Below are 17,192 nucleotides of genomic sequence, written 5' to 3'. Positions count from 1 at the left end.
ACATTTATATCCTATTGGAATTGGACACTAGATTTATCAGGTCAAGCAGCATTGAGTCCAAATAGGCAGAGTTAATGTTTTGGGTCAAAGTCCCTTATGTGGTCAAACCCAAATGTTTCCAGCATTGTCTATAGATATCCTTAGGGGCAGCACAGTGGTACAGTTGTTGCCTTGCAGCACCAGAGACACAAGTTCAATCCGGACAACAGGTGTCGTCTGTACATTATCCCTGTGACTGTGGAACGGTGTTAAAGTTGTACCTAGTATATAGGATAGTGCTAGAGTACTAGGTGAATGTTAGATGGCACAGGCTTCATTACGCCGAAGGGCCTGTTTCCACATTGTTTCGCTAATGTCTAGTCCAACTATCAGTCCAACTATCCTGCATATGAATGTTTTCTAATCAAACTTTCAAACTGTAATTGGTTCATAGTGTGAACATACAGAAGCTTTATGTTTTAAGCTTCACCCAGTCAATAAAAGACGTATGAAAACAGTTGAAAGTTTATTAAGATGTAATTCATTTAGACGCTACAGGGTTGTACAGATGAACATGTAAATTACAGCAAAACAGATTCAAATTAACATTTTTGAACAGCCAAAATAGCTCAATTTTGATGCACACATTAGAATTTATCATTGAAAGCTCATCCAGTGATATTTATCAAGCGTATTTTATCATTACCCATAGTACAAAAATAAAACTCAGATGCCCTGAAGAAAATTTACACATGCTTTTAGTTTCAAGGTACGAAAATCATTACAAGTTTCACAATGTCTATGCACACAAAAACACACTTCAATTTCATCCTTCTAATTAACTGTGAAAACCTAGTGGCTGACTTGATAAAAGGAAAAAAACCTTCTTTTCGGCTTCAGTTTGTTCAATTTCTGCACACACGGATTTGTTAAAACTATACTTGTTAAATAAAGGCATTTCGGTAGTTTGAACAAATCCTGGTCAGTTAATTTTGGCCTATAACATACAAGTGCAAAGGTTGCTTAAAAAAATCTTCAAGTATTGTTTGCTTTGTTCATTTGTCAGATAGTAAAACAGTCTAATCGTATCTCCTAATCCAATGGCGTTAGAGGCATGCAGGTAAAAGTAGTCACATGCAAAAGTGAAGATAGACGCAAAGCTGGAGTAACTCAGTGGCTCAGACAGCATCTCTGGAGAAAAGGAATAGGTGACATTTCAGGTAGAGAAGGGTCTAGACTCAAAACTTCACCCATTTCTTTTCTCCAGAGATGTTGACTGAACCACTAAGATACTTCAGCTTAGTGTCCATCTTCGGTTTACACCAGCATCTGCAGTTTCTTCCTACACACATGTAAAAGTGTCTGGCTATTCCAGTTAAGTAACTTGATACGACCAAGTGTTCAGTGAATCAATTAAAATCTATAAATCAAAGAACTAAATGAGATTCAAGAACCAGATGTTAGTGCCACAATTAATAGAGAATCCATTCTGATAATTATTGAGAAATTTCAAATCCCACTGTGTTTAAGCAAGGAAAGTGTTATCTACAATCATCAAAACAGTATTGCACTATGACATACATAATACCAGTGCAAGGGAATCAGTGCTAACATTCTCATTCACGATTTTAAGAAGGGACACAACTATAGCAAATCTAATTCATTGCCGTTTGGCATTTTGTTCCCACACTAAAATAAATGATCTTCTGCAATGATTTCCATTTCATATAGACAGAATGAACCACCTGTCTCTGCTAGGCAAGTAGAATCAAGCTTTCTAAACATAGATCATGATATAGTCACAGCATACAAGAGAAAAAAGTGAATAAACCAAAATGGAATAACCTAAAAGCAACAGTAACTCAACCACAAACATTTCCATTAAGATCAGTTGTTGGCAATTAGGCGTTTTCCTCCAGATTTCCAATAAACCCCCATAATGTTTCAGTTCATCTTAAGGCTGGTTTTCTTTTTCAGAATGGTCATAACTTCACTCAAGTTCTGATCAAGCCGTTGATATTCAGAAGCATTTGGCCGTCCGGTTCTTCTGGGACCACCTCTCCGACACAAGGAAATAATCTAAAATTAAGTGAATACGAAAGGTTTTAGGAAATTATATGGCTATGAGTAAAACAGACTTGCTTTAACAGGTTCCAGTAACCAAGGGAATAGCTCAGAATATATGGTTTTATATCAATAAGATTCTAATGTTCAAATTGTCAAACAACATAATCATGATCCGTTAAGTTGTTGGGTGCTAAAATAAATTTACCTCATTAATAATATTAGAAAATAAATATCCAGCTTTTTATGGTAACAATCAATACAGAGTTGCTGGAGATGTCATCAGACCCATCTGTGAGAGAAAGTACCATTCAAGTCAATAAGTTGGGATGGCACAGTGACTCAGCAGTCGAGTTGCTGCCTTACAGCATCAGAGACCCAGGTTTGATCCAGACTACATGTGCTGTATGTATGGAGTTTGTATGTGCATCCTGTAACCACGTGGGTTTTCTCCAGGCACTGTTTCCTACCACACTACAAAGATGTACAGATTTGTAGGTTAATTTGCTTTTTGTAAAAAACTTAAATGGTCCCTAGTGCATAGAAAGTGCTAGTCTAGTGGATGATCACTGGTTGGCACAGACTCAGCGGACCAAAAGACCCGTTTCCACATTGTTTCTCTAAAGTCCAACTTTGGGGGGGGGGGGGGGGGGGGGGGGGGGGGGGGGGGGGGGTGCAAATAATTAAGTTGCAGAGGTGCTCATAGGGCCTAATACAACAAATAGATCCTCCAGTACTCTACTCAACACTGTCCCTTGGTGATTGCCAATCATCACCCCCCACCCCCGGACACTCCTCCCACCAGGAAAAAAATACTATCACTGTATGCACGTAAATAGATTTATTTATTGCTTAGATTTATGTCGCTCTGCTAGGGAAATGCTAGATGCATTTTGTTGTCTCTGTACTGTACACTGCACAATGACAATAAAGTTGAATCTGAATCAGTAGGGCTGGACCAGGATTGCCATGGTCATAACTCGATTAAAAATAGCAGTTAAAGAAACTAAAGGAAATGTAAAAGCTATGTACATGCTAGACAGTTTCTAGAGAGTGCCCAGTAGATCAGGCAGAGTAGGAGGGGGCATAACAACATTACAGATGGTTGACCAAGGGCAGATTTGGCCAGTTCCTACAGAGAAATTACCCAAATAGTCTGAAGGTCCCAACTATAAACATCAGGTATCCATGTTCTCCTGACCTGCTGGGTTACTCCAGCACTTGGAGTATTTCTGTAAAGCATCATCTGCGTTTCCGAGTTGACACCTAATCGTTTTTATTTTTTATCAAATCTAAATATACAAGATGAAGTGCTGCCCCTTAAACTCACATTTGGGCTTGTTGGAACAGAACAGACAGACAAGTGGGTTAAAGTGGGAGTGAAATTCAGGATTGTTTGTAGATTGAATGAAGCCGTTTTGCAGACCCAATCTGCCTTCCCCCAACAATGATTGTGAGATAGCTTTCCCTCTGCCCTAGTTGACAGATTCCATGACTGCCTCAAATATGTGCCACCCCTGCATTAGCCTTCGCTCATCACAAGCAAAGAAGAGTCAACTGGTATTTGGCTTTGCCCATGGCGAGTACCAAATTCAATACTAGATTGGAACAATCACAGCTTGGACTTTTTGGATCTGACAAAAGTGGATGAGGCAAAAGAGCTACTTCCATGGTGGCAGAGAAGAGTGCCCCAAGAATGGAAGTGGTTGGTAGAGATGGAAGAGGAAGCATCTCTTAGAAATGGTGAAAGGGGAGATTTTTCCGTGCGATGAAATCCTATGATGTGTCAGATAAAGATGGACCATGTAAAGGAGGGGGTGAAAATTGAGGTGGTGAGTTAGGAAATATGCAAGTTCTATGTGAATTCAGGAAGCAAAAGTCAGCGCACCAGGAAAGTCTGAAGGAGGGGGTGGAGTAGAACTGAATCAGGGTTCCATATATCAAAACAAAAAGCAGAAACTGGGTTCCATAGCCATTCTTTCATCTGAAGCAAATAGATTTGAAAGCGAAGGTGCATAACAACAAGCTTGCCCCTGGGTATTGGAGGAGAGGAACTGGTTCGGCCTGCTCAAGGAACAAGAGGTTTTCAGATCACCCTGGTGTGGGATGGAAGAGACGATGATTTTATATTCATATAAAGGATGAGCCAGTTGGCACAAGGAAAGTAATAGAAGGAATTCATGTAAGAGGAATTCATAGACCAGGCAGAAGAGAGAATCAAAATAATCCACACAGTTAAGCCTGCTACCTGCACATGTCTCTTAGCCTGGTGGCCAGAACTAGATATCATGTATGCAAATTAAAATTAACCATTCCAGTGCTCAATTTAAATTCAGACTCGAGTTATATACCCATGCACAAATCTCTTCCTTCTCAGAGCATGTATTCAGTGCACAAGATTTACCTTCAACTAGACTAATCCATTCAGAAAACTAGGCAATATATTGTTATAGCATAGAATAAATGTTACTTCATCCATGAAAGAACAATCCTTAATTGCTCATTTCTCTTTTGATATCCCCAATTGATCTTAGATCGCCATACTGGCAGGGCATCAGATCACTAGTTTGCCTCCAACTCAACAACACTCCATCCCCAGTTTCTTTGTCCCGGACTCAAATCTATGCTTATTGGACAACTCGTGCGACAAGTTTCACTATAATTACACAATTAAATCCTTCCTCATCTCACAGGAAACTTGAGGCATTGCAAGGTTATGGCATCAAGGAAACGTCACGTTCCAACATCAAAATGAAACTCTTCTAGAAGTGCCTGCCCGAAAGAGTAGAAGATTACCATCTAGACTGCTTTATAAATTCAAGTGTGGTGTCCAGAAATGAATGCATTTGCAGTTAAATCAGAACTGAAATCATCTTGTAGAAAGCTTAAAAACCCAGCTATTTTCCCCACACCATTCATTCAGTTATCAGCCCACGATCCAGAAATGAGATGACAAAAAGTTTACACTTGGATAGGATTGAGACCGATGTCCAGGGGAGTGTTTATAGAATGAAAGTGGAATGTACAGCTAAAATGGCATTGGGATAGGAACCAAATGTCTTACTGTCTTACAGCACCAGCGACCCGGGTTCAATCCCAACTATGGGTGCCGTCTTTATGGAATTTGTACGTTCTCACCGTGACCCGTATAGGTTTTCGCCAGGTGCTCCAGTTTCCTCCCATTCTCGAAAGTTGTACAGGTTTGTAGATTAATTGGCTTCAGTATAATTCTAAATTGTCTCTAATGTGTGTAGGATTATGTTAGTGTGCAGGACCGCTGGTCGGCACAGACTTGGTGGGCCCGTTTCTGCACTGTATATCTCTAAACTCAAAGCAGGGAGGCAAGTGGGCGAGAAAATGCATAATAATGCAGAGGGGAATAAGAATCAGTGTCAAGCTTAAAATACAATGTCTATGTGTGCAACATTCATAGGGTGCATGAATTAAACCAATTATGTAAATAGCTATGATGTGTATTATGGAAACACAGGTACTGAAGGACCAAGGATGAGAATTAAACAACAAGTATTCTCTGCAAGAAGGACAGAGGGTTGTGTGTGCGCATATGGAACAAGCTGCCAAAGAGAGTAGTTGAGGTACTATAACATTTAGAAGACATTCAGGCAGATACATGAACAGGAAAAGTTAAGAGGGATATTGGCCAAATGAGACTAGCTTAGATGGGTCATTTGGGTCAGCATAGACAAGTTATGCAAAAGGGCCCATGCTTGTATGAGTATGACAAAATAAACTAGGAGGGGTAGCATTCCTGATTAATAGACAATAGACGCAGGAGTAGGCCATTCGACCCTTCGAAACAGCACCGCCATTCAATGTAACCATGGCTGATCATCCCCAATCAGTACCCCCTTCCTGCCTTCTCCCCATATCCCCTGACCCCGCTATCTTTAAGAGCCCTATCCAGCTCTCTTGAAAGCATCCAGAGAACCTGCCTCCACCACACTCTGAAGCAGAGAATTCCACACACTCACAACTCTCTGTGAGAAAAAGTGTTTCCTCGTCTCCGTTCTAAATGGCTTACCCCTTATTCTTAAAGACAATTGGCACAAAAGTGAGGAAGAATCTTAATTCAGGATGTGGAAAGTGCTATTCCTTAGTTTTACCCGTACAAAAAGAACACGGATATTTAGAGTTGGTAGATCCTAAAATTGTGATGCTTAAAACAAGGGTAGTTATAATAATGGGTAACTTTAGCAAAGACAAATTGAGTTAACCAAATTACAGTACAGAGGAGGAATATGTAGAAGATGGTGCCAAAGAGCCAACTAGAGAGTAGACCATTCTAGCCCAAGTATTGTGCAATGAGTACGTATTGTTTAGCAATCTCATTGTACCTGGTCCCTCAGGAATGAGCAATTGTAATATGATTTAGATGGGAAAGAATTTTTTAGTTCCTGGAACCAAGGTCCTGAATCCAGATAAATGGATTTGCAGGGGAATAAACTTATAATTGGCCAAGATAGAATAGGGAAACATTGTTTATGGGGCTAATCATGAATGATAATAATCGAGAGCCTGGGTTTATAATAATTATTCATTCCCATCTGGGACAAAAACTATGGGTGTTGTTCCACCAATGTTAACAAACAAAATTGGAGCCAGCACTTGATCCAAAGAAAAGACAAATTAACTGGTTAAAAGCATCAAACCCAGGGACAGAGAAAAGATAGAATACAAGGGGACCAAGAACTAATGATAGAAAATAGAATACAAGCAAGTTTAAAGGGAACATCAAAATCTTCCATAAGGATGCAAAATAAAAAGTCAAATGTATGCCCCTTTCTCAAATTCATTGAAATGCACAAGGGGTGCAAATAAACGGCAGACATTAGTAGCAGGGAAAGTAGAAGAATCTATTAAAAATACAAAGCATGTGGAAAACAACAATGGAATAATTCAAAGTCAGGAACAATTTATAAAGTCATACTAGTCAAATGTACTCATTTTATTTTTAAACTATCTAGCAGAGTAGACTGGATCAGATCAGTGGATGTGGTGTATCCGTATTTCTAGAAGATTTTTGATTATGGGGCAAATAAAGCATCTTGGTTTAAGGGCAACGGTCAGACAGAACTGGCTGTCAGTGATAAAGTGGGAATAAATGAGTCTAGAGTAACTGCAGAGAGTTTTTAAACCCAGACTTGGGGAATAAAGAACAAACAGGTTTGAGGAGAGTGGGAAAAGATTTAATAGCAACCAGAGGGACAATATTTCCACACAGAGGGTGGTGTGTTATTGGAACAAGCTGCCAGAGGAGATGGTTGAACCAGGTACTTGAACAGCATTTAAAAGGCATTTGGACAGGTATATGGGTAGGAGAATATGGGTCAATCACAGGCAGATGGGATTAATGTAGATGTGGCAACTTGGTCAGCATGGCAAGTTGGGCTGAAGGGTCTGTTTCCATTCTACATGATTCTGACAAGGATATAGAGTAGCCAATTTAAGGAAAATGTATTCACATAAAGAGAGAACCTGTGGAATCTGACATGTTGGGAATGGGATGCCATCTAGGTTACATCCTAGATACGTTCTCACAATATGGCCAACCAATTCAATTATTATGTGGAAACCCAGGGATTTCTATAGATTACTGCTCCTTTGGAACCTTCAACATATTAAGCCAAGGAAATTAATTGTTGATAAATTTATCAGTTTACCTTATTTTTGTTGTGGTACGTGATGTACACCAATGATACAAGCAATGATCCCAGTATTAGATAAATTATGAAGTGACCATCATCCACAGCTGGTTTTGCAGCTACCTTTTTGTCAGCTTGCAAGAACTTTTTAGCTGTAGTGACAATATTAAGTGCACTTGGTTTGGTGACACTTGCTTTAACTTTGGAAGGCAGACTGCCATCAACAGCTTGGTTTACAATGGGTGTTTGGGAAGGCAGTTCAGATCCAGTTGGCTGGGTAACACTGGCACCGTTGTTGACTGTGGTTGGCCTGGCTGTGGTTATCTCTTCTCCAGGTTTGTTTACAATGGTAGGATGGGGAACAGGTCCACTTGACTTGGAAGTCAGTTCAGATCCAGTTGGCTGGGTAACACTTGCACCATTGTTGACTGTGGTTGGCATGGCTGTGGTTATCTCTTCTTCAGGTTTGTGTGTAGTGGTGGGTTGGGAAACAGGTCCACTTGACTGGGAAGCCAGTTGAGATCCAGTTGGCTGGTCGACATTTGCACCATCATTGACTGTGGTTAAGGTCATCTCATCAGTCTTGTTTACAATGGTGGATTGCAGAACAGGTCTACTTTTCTGGGCAGTATCAGTTGTATTTATCTTCATAGGAGTAGACTGACTGACAGGTATGGATCCATTTTGTTGGACACTATTGTTCTTTGTTATTTTAGAAAACTGTTCATTTTCAATAGAAGACACATTTCCAGTGGTGAGCATAATGGGCAATGATCCGTTTTTGTTTCCACGAGTGACATCGTTTGACGCAGGTATTTCATTTAAAGGAGTATCCATGCAAAAAGTAACTGCAAAATAGAAACTTTTGTTATTCACAGTATACTACTTAAGATTAATCCAGGTAATAACCAAATTTAGTTGTATAGTTCAAAAATCCAACAAACGTGCAGTTGAGGGAAGATCAGAAGTAAACCCAAAATTGAAAGATCTTAATATTGGCTACTGATCACATTTTCCATGAAACCCCAAACCTCTCACTTTTCAGTAACACAGGCAGATAACAAATAAAATAGCAAATTTCATTAGACTAAATTAGCTGATAGTTTTTCCTGGTATTACAGGTTAAATTAAGCTATATTTAGCAGGACAGTGTACCAAATCAAATGGACAATTTAATTTCTCAATGCACAAAACACATCGTTCTCACCCACTCCCTAGATTTTTCAGCATGTTACTGAGTGACCAATTTTTAAATGGAAGGCAAGGTACTTCAAGATTCAAGATACATTTATTTGTCACATGTGCCATATAACCATATAACTTTGTATGTACCAATTGGTACAGTGAAATGTGTGGTCGCCATACAAATAATAAAGAGCACAGAACACGATAGTTTTTTAATATAGACATCCCCACACAGCAGGATCCAATTCCCACTGAGCAAAGGCTCCAGAAATTCAGCCATCCTCCTCTGTTGTCCACCCATGGTTGGGGGGGCTAACGACCCCCCGCTATGGGCAGGCCGATGTACAGGCCCGCTCGCCAGGGTTATGGAGGTCCGACGTTGGGGCTGGAGGACATCCTCAGCTGCTTGGACAACCGAGTCAGGCACCTCCTACCGGAGTCCGCGGCTCCCAAAGTCCACAGGCCGCGCTGGGTGGAGATGCAACGCTGGCAGCCCTCGGCAAAGGGCCCCAGGACTCCAGAATGTTGTTCAGCGCCAGGTGCGCAGGAAGCTCTCTAAACCACAGCTCCGCGATGTTGGAGCAGCGGCCCAATGCTCCGGAGCTCCAAACAGCGATCTAGGTAAGGCATCGTCTGCTCCGCGGTAAATCCTGCCCTGTGCCGCCGCTGCTGAAACTCTGGTCTGGTCCCCATCAGGAAAGGCCGCTCCAATCCAGGTGGTAGGCCGCGAGGAGGGGAGAGGCGAGGACGCGACTCGGAGAATAGACGCGTCCTCGCCAGGAAGCGACTGGGAAACAGTTTCCCACTTGCCCTACCCCTCTCCCACATACAAAAGCTAAAGAATCCCCAAAACAAACTTTAAAAATGACTAAAAATTAAAAAAGATTGAAAAACAAACTGTAGGCAGAGGCTGCCATCAATGCGGTGCCCCTAGTGGCTAATAAATACTTTGCATGTGCATTCACCAGGAAGAACTTGGGAGACAGCAAAATCAGTGAAGAATACAAATATGTTATAGCAGGTTGAGATCAAGGAGGCCCTTAAAAAGCATTAAGTTAGACAAGTCCCTAAGGCCTGATGGGATCCATCTTAGAAGATTGAGGGGGGGATCTTATAGAAACGTACAAAATTCTTAAGGGGTTGGACAGGCTAGATGCAGGAAGATTATTCCCGATGTTGGGGAAGTCCAGAACTAGTGGTCACAGTTTAAGGATAAGAGGGAAGTCCTTTAGGACCGAGATGAGAAAATCATTTTTTACACAGAGAGTGGTGAATCTGTGGGAATTCTCTGCCACAGAAGGTAGTTGAGGCCATTTCATTGGCTATATTTAAGAGGGAGTTAGATGTAGCCCTTGTGGCTAAAGGGATCAGGGGCTATGGAGAGAAGGCAGGTATGGGATACGGAGTTGGATGATCAGCCATGATCATATTAATAATAATAATAAATTTTATTTATGGGCACCTTTCAAGAGTCTCAAGGACACCTTACAAAAATTTAGCAAGTAGAGGAAAAACATGTAAGCAGAATGAAATAAATAGTAGAGACATGACTAGTACACAAATTAAAGACAGAATTCAATTCAAAACACAATACGAGGCAATTCAAGCACAGATGAAAAGGGAGGGGGACGTGGGGCTAAGGATAGGCAGAGGTGAAGAGATGGGTCTTGAGGCGGGACTGGAAGATGGTGAGGGACACGGAATTGTGGATCAGTTGGGGGAGGGAGTTCCAGAGCCTGGGAGCTGCCCTGGAGAAGGCTCTGTCCCCAAAACTGTGGAGGTTGGACTTGCGGATGGAGAGGAGACCGGCTGATGTGGATCTGAGGGACCGTGAGGGTTGGTAGGGGGAGAGGTGGTCAGTGAGAAATGGGGGGCCAGATGGTGGAGGGCTTTGTAGGTGAGGGCCAGGGTTTTGTAGGTGATCCGGTGGGAGATGGGAAGCCAGTGAAGTTGTTTGAGGACTGGAGTGATGTGATGTCAGGATTTGGTGTGGGTGATGAGTCGGGTGGCTGCGTTCTGGACCAGTTGGAGTCGGTTGATGTAGGTGGAGCTGATGCCAAGGAGAAGTGAGTTGCAATATTCCAGTCGGGAGGAGATGAAGGCATGGATGAGTCTTTCAGCAGCGGGAGGTGTGAGAGAGGGTCTGATTTTGGCGATGTTGCGGAGGTGAAAGAAGGAGGTTTTAATGACATTGCGGATGTGAGGCTCAAGGGAGAGGGTGGAATCAAAGATCACGCCAAGGTTGCGGGCCTGGGGAGATGGGGAGACAGTGGTGCCGTCGATGGTGAGAGTGGGGTTATTGATTTTGCCGAGTGTGGATTTGGAGCCTATGAGGAGGAATTCTGTCTTATCGCTGTTGAGTTTGAGGAAGTTATGTTGCATCCAGGTTTTTATAGCTGACAAACAGGAGTTGATATGGGAAGGTGGGGGGGGATTGTGAGGGGATTTGGTGCAGAGGTAGATCTGGGTGTCATCGGCGTAACAGTGGAAGTCCAGGTTGAAGGGGCGGAGTATCTGACCATGGGGGAGGATATTGAATGGTGGTGCAGGCTCGAAGGGCCAAATGGCCTACTCCTGCACCTATTTTCTATGTTTGTTTAGGTTATGGAGGGAGGCAAGGGATGAGATTACATGGTCCTTGACAAGGATTTTTGCTTTGTTTCTACCCCCTTGCAAGGTCCCAGAGTATTGGAGTTGCCAATGTTGTTAGTTTCTTTCAGGGAAGTAGAGGGAATCCAGAAAACATTAGGCAAATGAGCCCGACATCAGTGGGAGGGAAATTATCAGAGAGAATTGTGATTATAGGATTTACTCCCATTTGGAAGAGAATGGGTTAATTGGCACAGCTACAGCACAGCTCTGTATCCAGCACAGTTATACATGGCAGGTCATGCCTTACTAACTTGAATGAGGCTTTTTTTGAGGAGGTGACAAAGACTGATGAAGGCAAGGCAGTGGATGTTGCATACATGGATATTAGCAATGCTTTTGATAAATGCCCTCATGATAGGCTGATCCAGAAGATTGAGATGCACAGGATTCCAAATGACTTGGCCGTACGGATTCATAACTGGCTTATTCATACAAGTCAGTTATGGTGGAAAGTAGACATTTTGGCTGGAGGTCTGTGACTAGAGTAGCTATGCAGGGATCTGTGCTGGGACCTCAGCTATTTGTGCTACACAAATTATCTAGATGTAAACATAGATTAATTGGTGACCAAGTTTGCTGATGACACCAAAACTGAAGGAGTTGCAGACAGTAAGGAATTGTGATCAGACAGAAGATAGTGGATATGGATCAGCTGCAGAAATGGGTGGAGAAGTGGCAGATGGAGTTTAACCTGAGCAAATGTCAGGTGCTGCACTTTGGGATGCCAAATACAAGTGGAGAGTATACAGTTAGTAGCAAGACCTTTAACTGCATTCTGGACTTAGTATATACTAATATTACTGAAGCCTACAAAGCCCTCCCCCTCCCCCTCCTGGGACAGTCTGACCACCTCTCTCTGTTCCTGCTCCCCAAATACACACCTCTGATCAGTCGTGTGAAACCTACCGTGAGGGCAGTGAAGATTTGGCCTGCCTGAGGGGCTGTTTCTGTTTTACAGGAGCAATTTCAGCAAACAGACTGGAGTCTGTTTGCCACCCAGGCCACCTTTAACTCCCAAGTGGACATCAACTCATAAACCTCAACCGTTTTGGACTATATAAAATTCTGCACTGACAACGTCACTACCCACAAAGACATAAAGACCTTCCCTAACCAGAAGCCGTGGATGAGCAGGGAGGTCAGACTCCTGCTGAAGGCTCGCGATGCCGCTTTCAGATCTGGCAACGCTGAGGGATACAGCTCATCCAGGGCCAATCTGAAAAAGGGAATTAGGAACGCTAAACTCAATCACAAACGGCAGATCGAGGAGCATTTCCAAAACAACTCCGACCCCAGGCGCATGTGGCAAGGAATCAAATCCATTGCCGATTACCATAAAGTTAACACCCCCCCTCCCCCTCCAGACAACGCCTCCCTTCCTGACAAGCTAAACCACTTCAATGCTCGCTTTGACCGGGACAACAAAACTCCAGCCATCAAAGTTGCTCCACCCCCGAACGAACAACCCCTCAGTCTCTCCACCTCTGCTGTACAAGATGCACTGAGCAAGGTGAATGAGCACAAAGCTGCCGGCCCCGATGGCATCCCCGGGCGGGTGCTCAGGGCATGTGCTGGACAACTATCCCTGGTCTTCACTGACATTTTCAATCTGTCACTGGCCCAGGGTGTCGTCCCCACTTGCCTTAAGCCATCAACCATTGTGCCAGTGCCCAAACAGCTACAGGGAGTCTCAACGACTTCCGCCCAGTGGCACTCACCCCCGTCATTGCAAAGTGCTTTGAGCAGCTGATCCTGGCTCACCTCAAAGCCAGCCTCCCCCCCACACTGGACCCCCATCAGTTTGCCTACCGGACCAACAGGTCTACAGTGGATGCCATATCGGCAGCCCTACACTCTGCCCTGACCCACCTGGACAGCAATAACACCTACATCAGGTTGCTGTTCATCGATTTCAGCTCCGCCTTTAACACGGTCATCCCCGCTAGTTTGATCACCAAACTCAGCAGACTTGGCATCTCCACCTCCCTCTGCAATTGGACACTGGATTTCCTCACCAACAGACCACAGTCTGTTAGGGTCAACAACCTCACCTTCTCGGCTCAACGCGACCACAAGGTCACGTAATTTGCGTGCCAAGGACACGCAAGTGGGACAGGCCCTGTAAGTGTTTGTAGAATATGAAGGGCATCGATAGTGCAGATAGTCAGAATGTTTTTCTCAAGGTGGAAATGTCCAGTCCTGGCAGACTTTGCTACAAGATAAGAAGGGGGAGGGGATGTTTAATGAAGATATGCAAAGCAATTTGTTTAAAAAAAAATAATAATACACACTGTAGTGGGGATTGGACCCATTGCCTGGCATTGTGGAGGCAAATTATGATAGTGGGGTTTAAGCAGCTTTTAGATGGGCACATGGGAATGAGTGAATGGAGGATTATGGATCATGTGTAAGCAGATGAGATCAGTTAAACTTGGCATCATGTTGGGCACAGACTTTGTGGGCTGAAGGGCCTGTTCCTGTGCTGTGCTCTTCCATGTTCTCTGAACAATGTTAATAGTAGCAACTGTGTTAATCTACAATCATAGGTTCAGCTGGTTTCTAAGCCACTAGCACCACAGGCCCACACTAGTCTTTCACAACCATGGAAAGCCCATACTAAATATAGGCAAACCATTGAAATTACACAAGCCTCCAAAAATCTGCATTTGGATTGGTTGGAAATCAATAGTTTGTCTTGTAGCTCATCAGGCAATGCGGTCTGCATTCTTTTAAACTCACCCAGTTCATTAAAGAATCAGGTTCTGTTCTGGTAGTTCCAATCCTGCCTCGAACCACGATATACATCTGCTCCACTCCTTCCCACCTTCTGCAGGGAACATTTGCTCCACAATTCCCTGCTCTGCTCATCCATCCCTTTCTAATCTATCCCCCACAACTGCATGAAGTGCAACCCTACCCATTCCTCCCCCCCCCATCATCCAAGGATCCGAACAACACCTCCAGGCAAGGGAAAGATTGACATGTACCTCTTCCAACATTGTCTACTGCAGGCAAACTCCTGGTTGCAAGTCATTTCAATTCTCCTTCCCACACGGACCACTCCATTTTTTGTCTTCTCCATTGCCAGAGCGAGGCTTGGTGCAATGTAGAGGAACATATCTTCATATTCCACTCGTGGGTTTAGAACCCAACTGGTATGAACACTAAAATATTCTAATTTGAATCAATTTTCACCTGTTGTGTTTCTTCCTCCCCCTTTGGTCTACCCATTTAACCTACTTTCCCATCATAGTCCCATTCACCTCACCCCTAGTTCCATCCACTCATTTTACCTGCCTGCCGCTGCAGAATTGGGATCTGCTTCCACCGTTTCTCTGCTAATGGATCCTTTCAGAGATTTCAACACTGGCGGCCATTAGACTTCTTGCTTTTCACCTTCTAGCAAACGGCTCCACCTCACTTGGCACTGCTTTTTGTCCCAATTCCACTTACCTCCTACCCCTATCCCTCTCCTCTCCTGCTTGCCTTCACCCCTCCTCAGTCCATCAATCACTCATTGAACCACTCACCATCCTCTTTATAAAAGCCACCTTCCCTCTCCACTCAGTCCTGATGCAGGGCTTCTACCCAAAATATAGACACCACAGATGTTGCTGTCAGAAGACTGATTATTGCTCAAAGAATGTATTGTTTTCCATGATTCCCTGCAGTGCACCCACAACATTAAATGATAAATGTCGGTGCACTAATCAGAGCAACAGTCAATAGATTAGAAAATCTAACACGTGATATCCAAATGAGATTTGTTTTCCATTCCAGCACCATTTTTAATTACATTAGGACTCAAAAGCAAAAACACTCATGGCTATTATCAGTATGTAGTCAAACTGCTGCTGCTTTAAAACATGTTCTTTATACAACAACTGGAGAACTAATAATCAAAACCAAAGCATAAAGTGAAAGTTACTCTTTGCACAAGAGGTCATTTACAAGTACAATTGAACAGTGTGCCATAAAAACCAGTTGACTGAGCAATAGTACATAACGTTACAAATATTAGCATGTTCCTGGCAAGTCTTAACATACTATGACAGCAATGAACAATTAACTAGAAATTTGTTTGCAGGGTCCAGTTGCCTTCCGATACAGCTTCTATTGTAAAAGATCTGCTGTACAGTTCATAAGAGTCATAGTCACACAGTGTGGAAGCAGGCAACTTCAGCCTAACATGCCCCATCTACACTAGTACCACCTGCCTACTTTCAGCATATATCCCTCAAAATCAACCCGGTCCAGTTGTTAGCTTTTGTTGATACAACATGGAAACAGGCCCTTCAGCCCATCAATATCACTCCAGCCCCCAATCGCCTATCCACACTAGTTCAGTTTTCATACTCTCTCATCCACTCCCTGCAAACTAGGGGCAATTTACAGAGGCCAATTAACCTATTAAACACACATGTATTTATGCCATCTCCCACCTCCCATGTGTGCTTGCTGACCTGCTTTTCCCGTTTTATCTCCAGAATTTCTTTAAAATATATTGCTATAAATCATCCTATCCTGGCATTTCTGGAAATCAATCTCCGAGCCAGTGTAACTTGGAAATTCAGCAACGTTTCGGAAAGGGACCCAAAACAAAAGTGGGCGGGGTATAGTACAGCAGAGAGGGGTCGGTTAGAACTAACGTGCCCCGCAATAATAATAATTAAAACACAAATCCCCCGATATTTCCAGCCATATATTTAGTTTGCGTCTCATTATAGTTTGCGTCTCATTACACCTTAAGCCAACACCCCGGCCTTAAACACATGCTCAACCCAAATGTAGTGAAAGGGGAACTGTAAACGAGAGTTACAAGGCACAAAAACGAAGTCTTATCACACTTCACAAGGTCAAAGTTAGACGTGCAAGGTTTATTTTTGAATCTAAAGCATAAACTCCTGTCCTGCCAGAGAGCAAAAGCTCGATTTGACCATTCTTTAACGCAAGAGCCCGACCCTTACAGAAGGAGAATTTCAAGAAGGTCTACATCTAATTGGTCCCAAAACGTTGACCACACTGAAATAGTAAAAGAACAACTCCTCCAAATCTGGACTAACTCTTAGAGAGTTGGCATAAGGTGGAGATTCCATGCACCAGGAATTTACTTTGACATTCTCTAACCGGAACTGTTTAGTGTCGGAGTTTGCAATACATTCATGCGTACACCTGCGACCGCTGTAATAACCTACTGCCAAAGGCGGAAGTCCCAACTACAGCTCTAACAGGCATCAACTCAACTTTTACATTGTAACTTTAACAAAAGCTTACCACCGAAGACGATAAGGCAAAGTCCGAAGCCACTGTTCGCCATGGTGCTTTACTGCGTGGAGATAGTTGTGGATTAGTTACAAACCGAAACTTCCAGTTTCCAAATTAAATTCCAGACCAACCCCGCCTCGCCTCTGCATCCGCTCTCAAAGCTATTTACACACTCGGCTCTGATCCTTTTGATTGGTTCAAGGCAGTCAGATAGATAATTGTATGTTAAGTCTTGTAAGTTTATTGGCTATACCTGTCTCAGTTTTCAATAAACTATTGACTGTAATTTATTATTAAACGACTAGTTGATCATTGATTGTTAAACTAACAAATAAAGATTGGTGTGCAGAAGAAACATTAAAAAAAAATAAAGAATGCAATGTG

The 17,192-nt window shown here is 42.9% G+C and overlaps 1 protein-coding gene across 1 annotated transcript; it reads right to left on the bottom strand.

The window, feature by feature from the left end:
• Window positions 1–492: 492 nt before the first annotated feature.
• Window positions 493–16,993, bottom strand: LOC129704032 (keratinocyte-associated transmembrane protein 2-like). The gene is made up of 3 exons (XM_055646889.1): window positions 16,818–16,993; window positions 7,725–8,554; window positions 493–2,058 (listed from the first exon to the last, which is right to left on the bottom strand). Exons 1-3 carry the CDS (start codon window positions 16,858–16,860, stop codon window positions 1,924–1,926), a joined length of 1,008 nt encoding a protein of 335 aa, XP_055502864.1. The 5' UTR covers window positions 16,861–16,993; the 3' UTR covers window positions 493–1,923.
• Window positions 16,994–17,192: the final 199 nt, after the last annotated feature.

The sequence above is a fragment of the Leucoraja erinacea genome, chromosome 15 (genome assembly GCF_028641065.1).
Source record: "Leucoraja erinacea ecotype New England chromosome 15, Leri_hhj_1, whole genome shotgun sequence".
NCBI lineage: Eukaryota > Metazoa > Chordata > Chondrichthyes > Rajiformes > Rajidae > Leucoraja > Leucoraja erinaceus.
The sequence above is the reverse complement of the archived record's forward strand: the minus strand, read 5'-3'. Positions and strand labels throughout refer to the sequence as shown.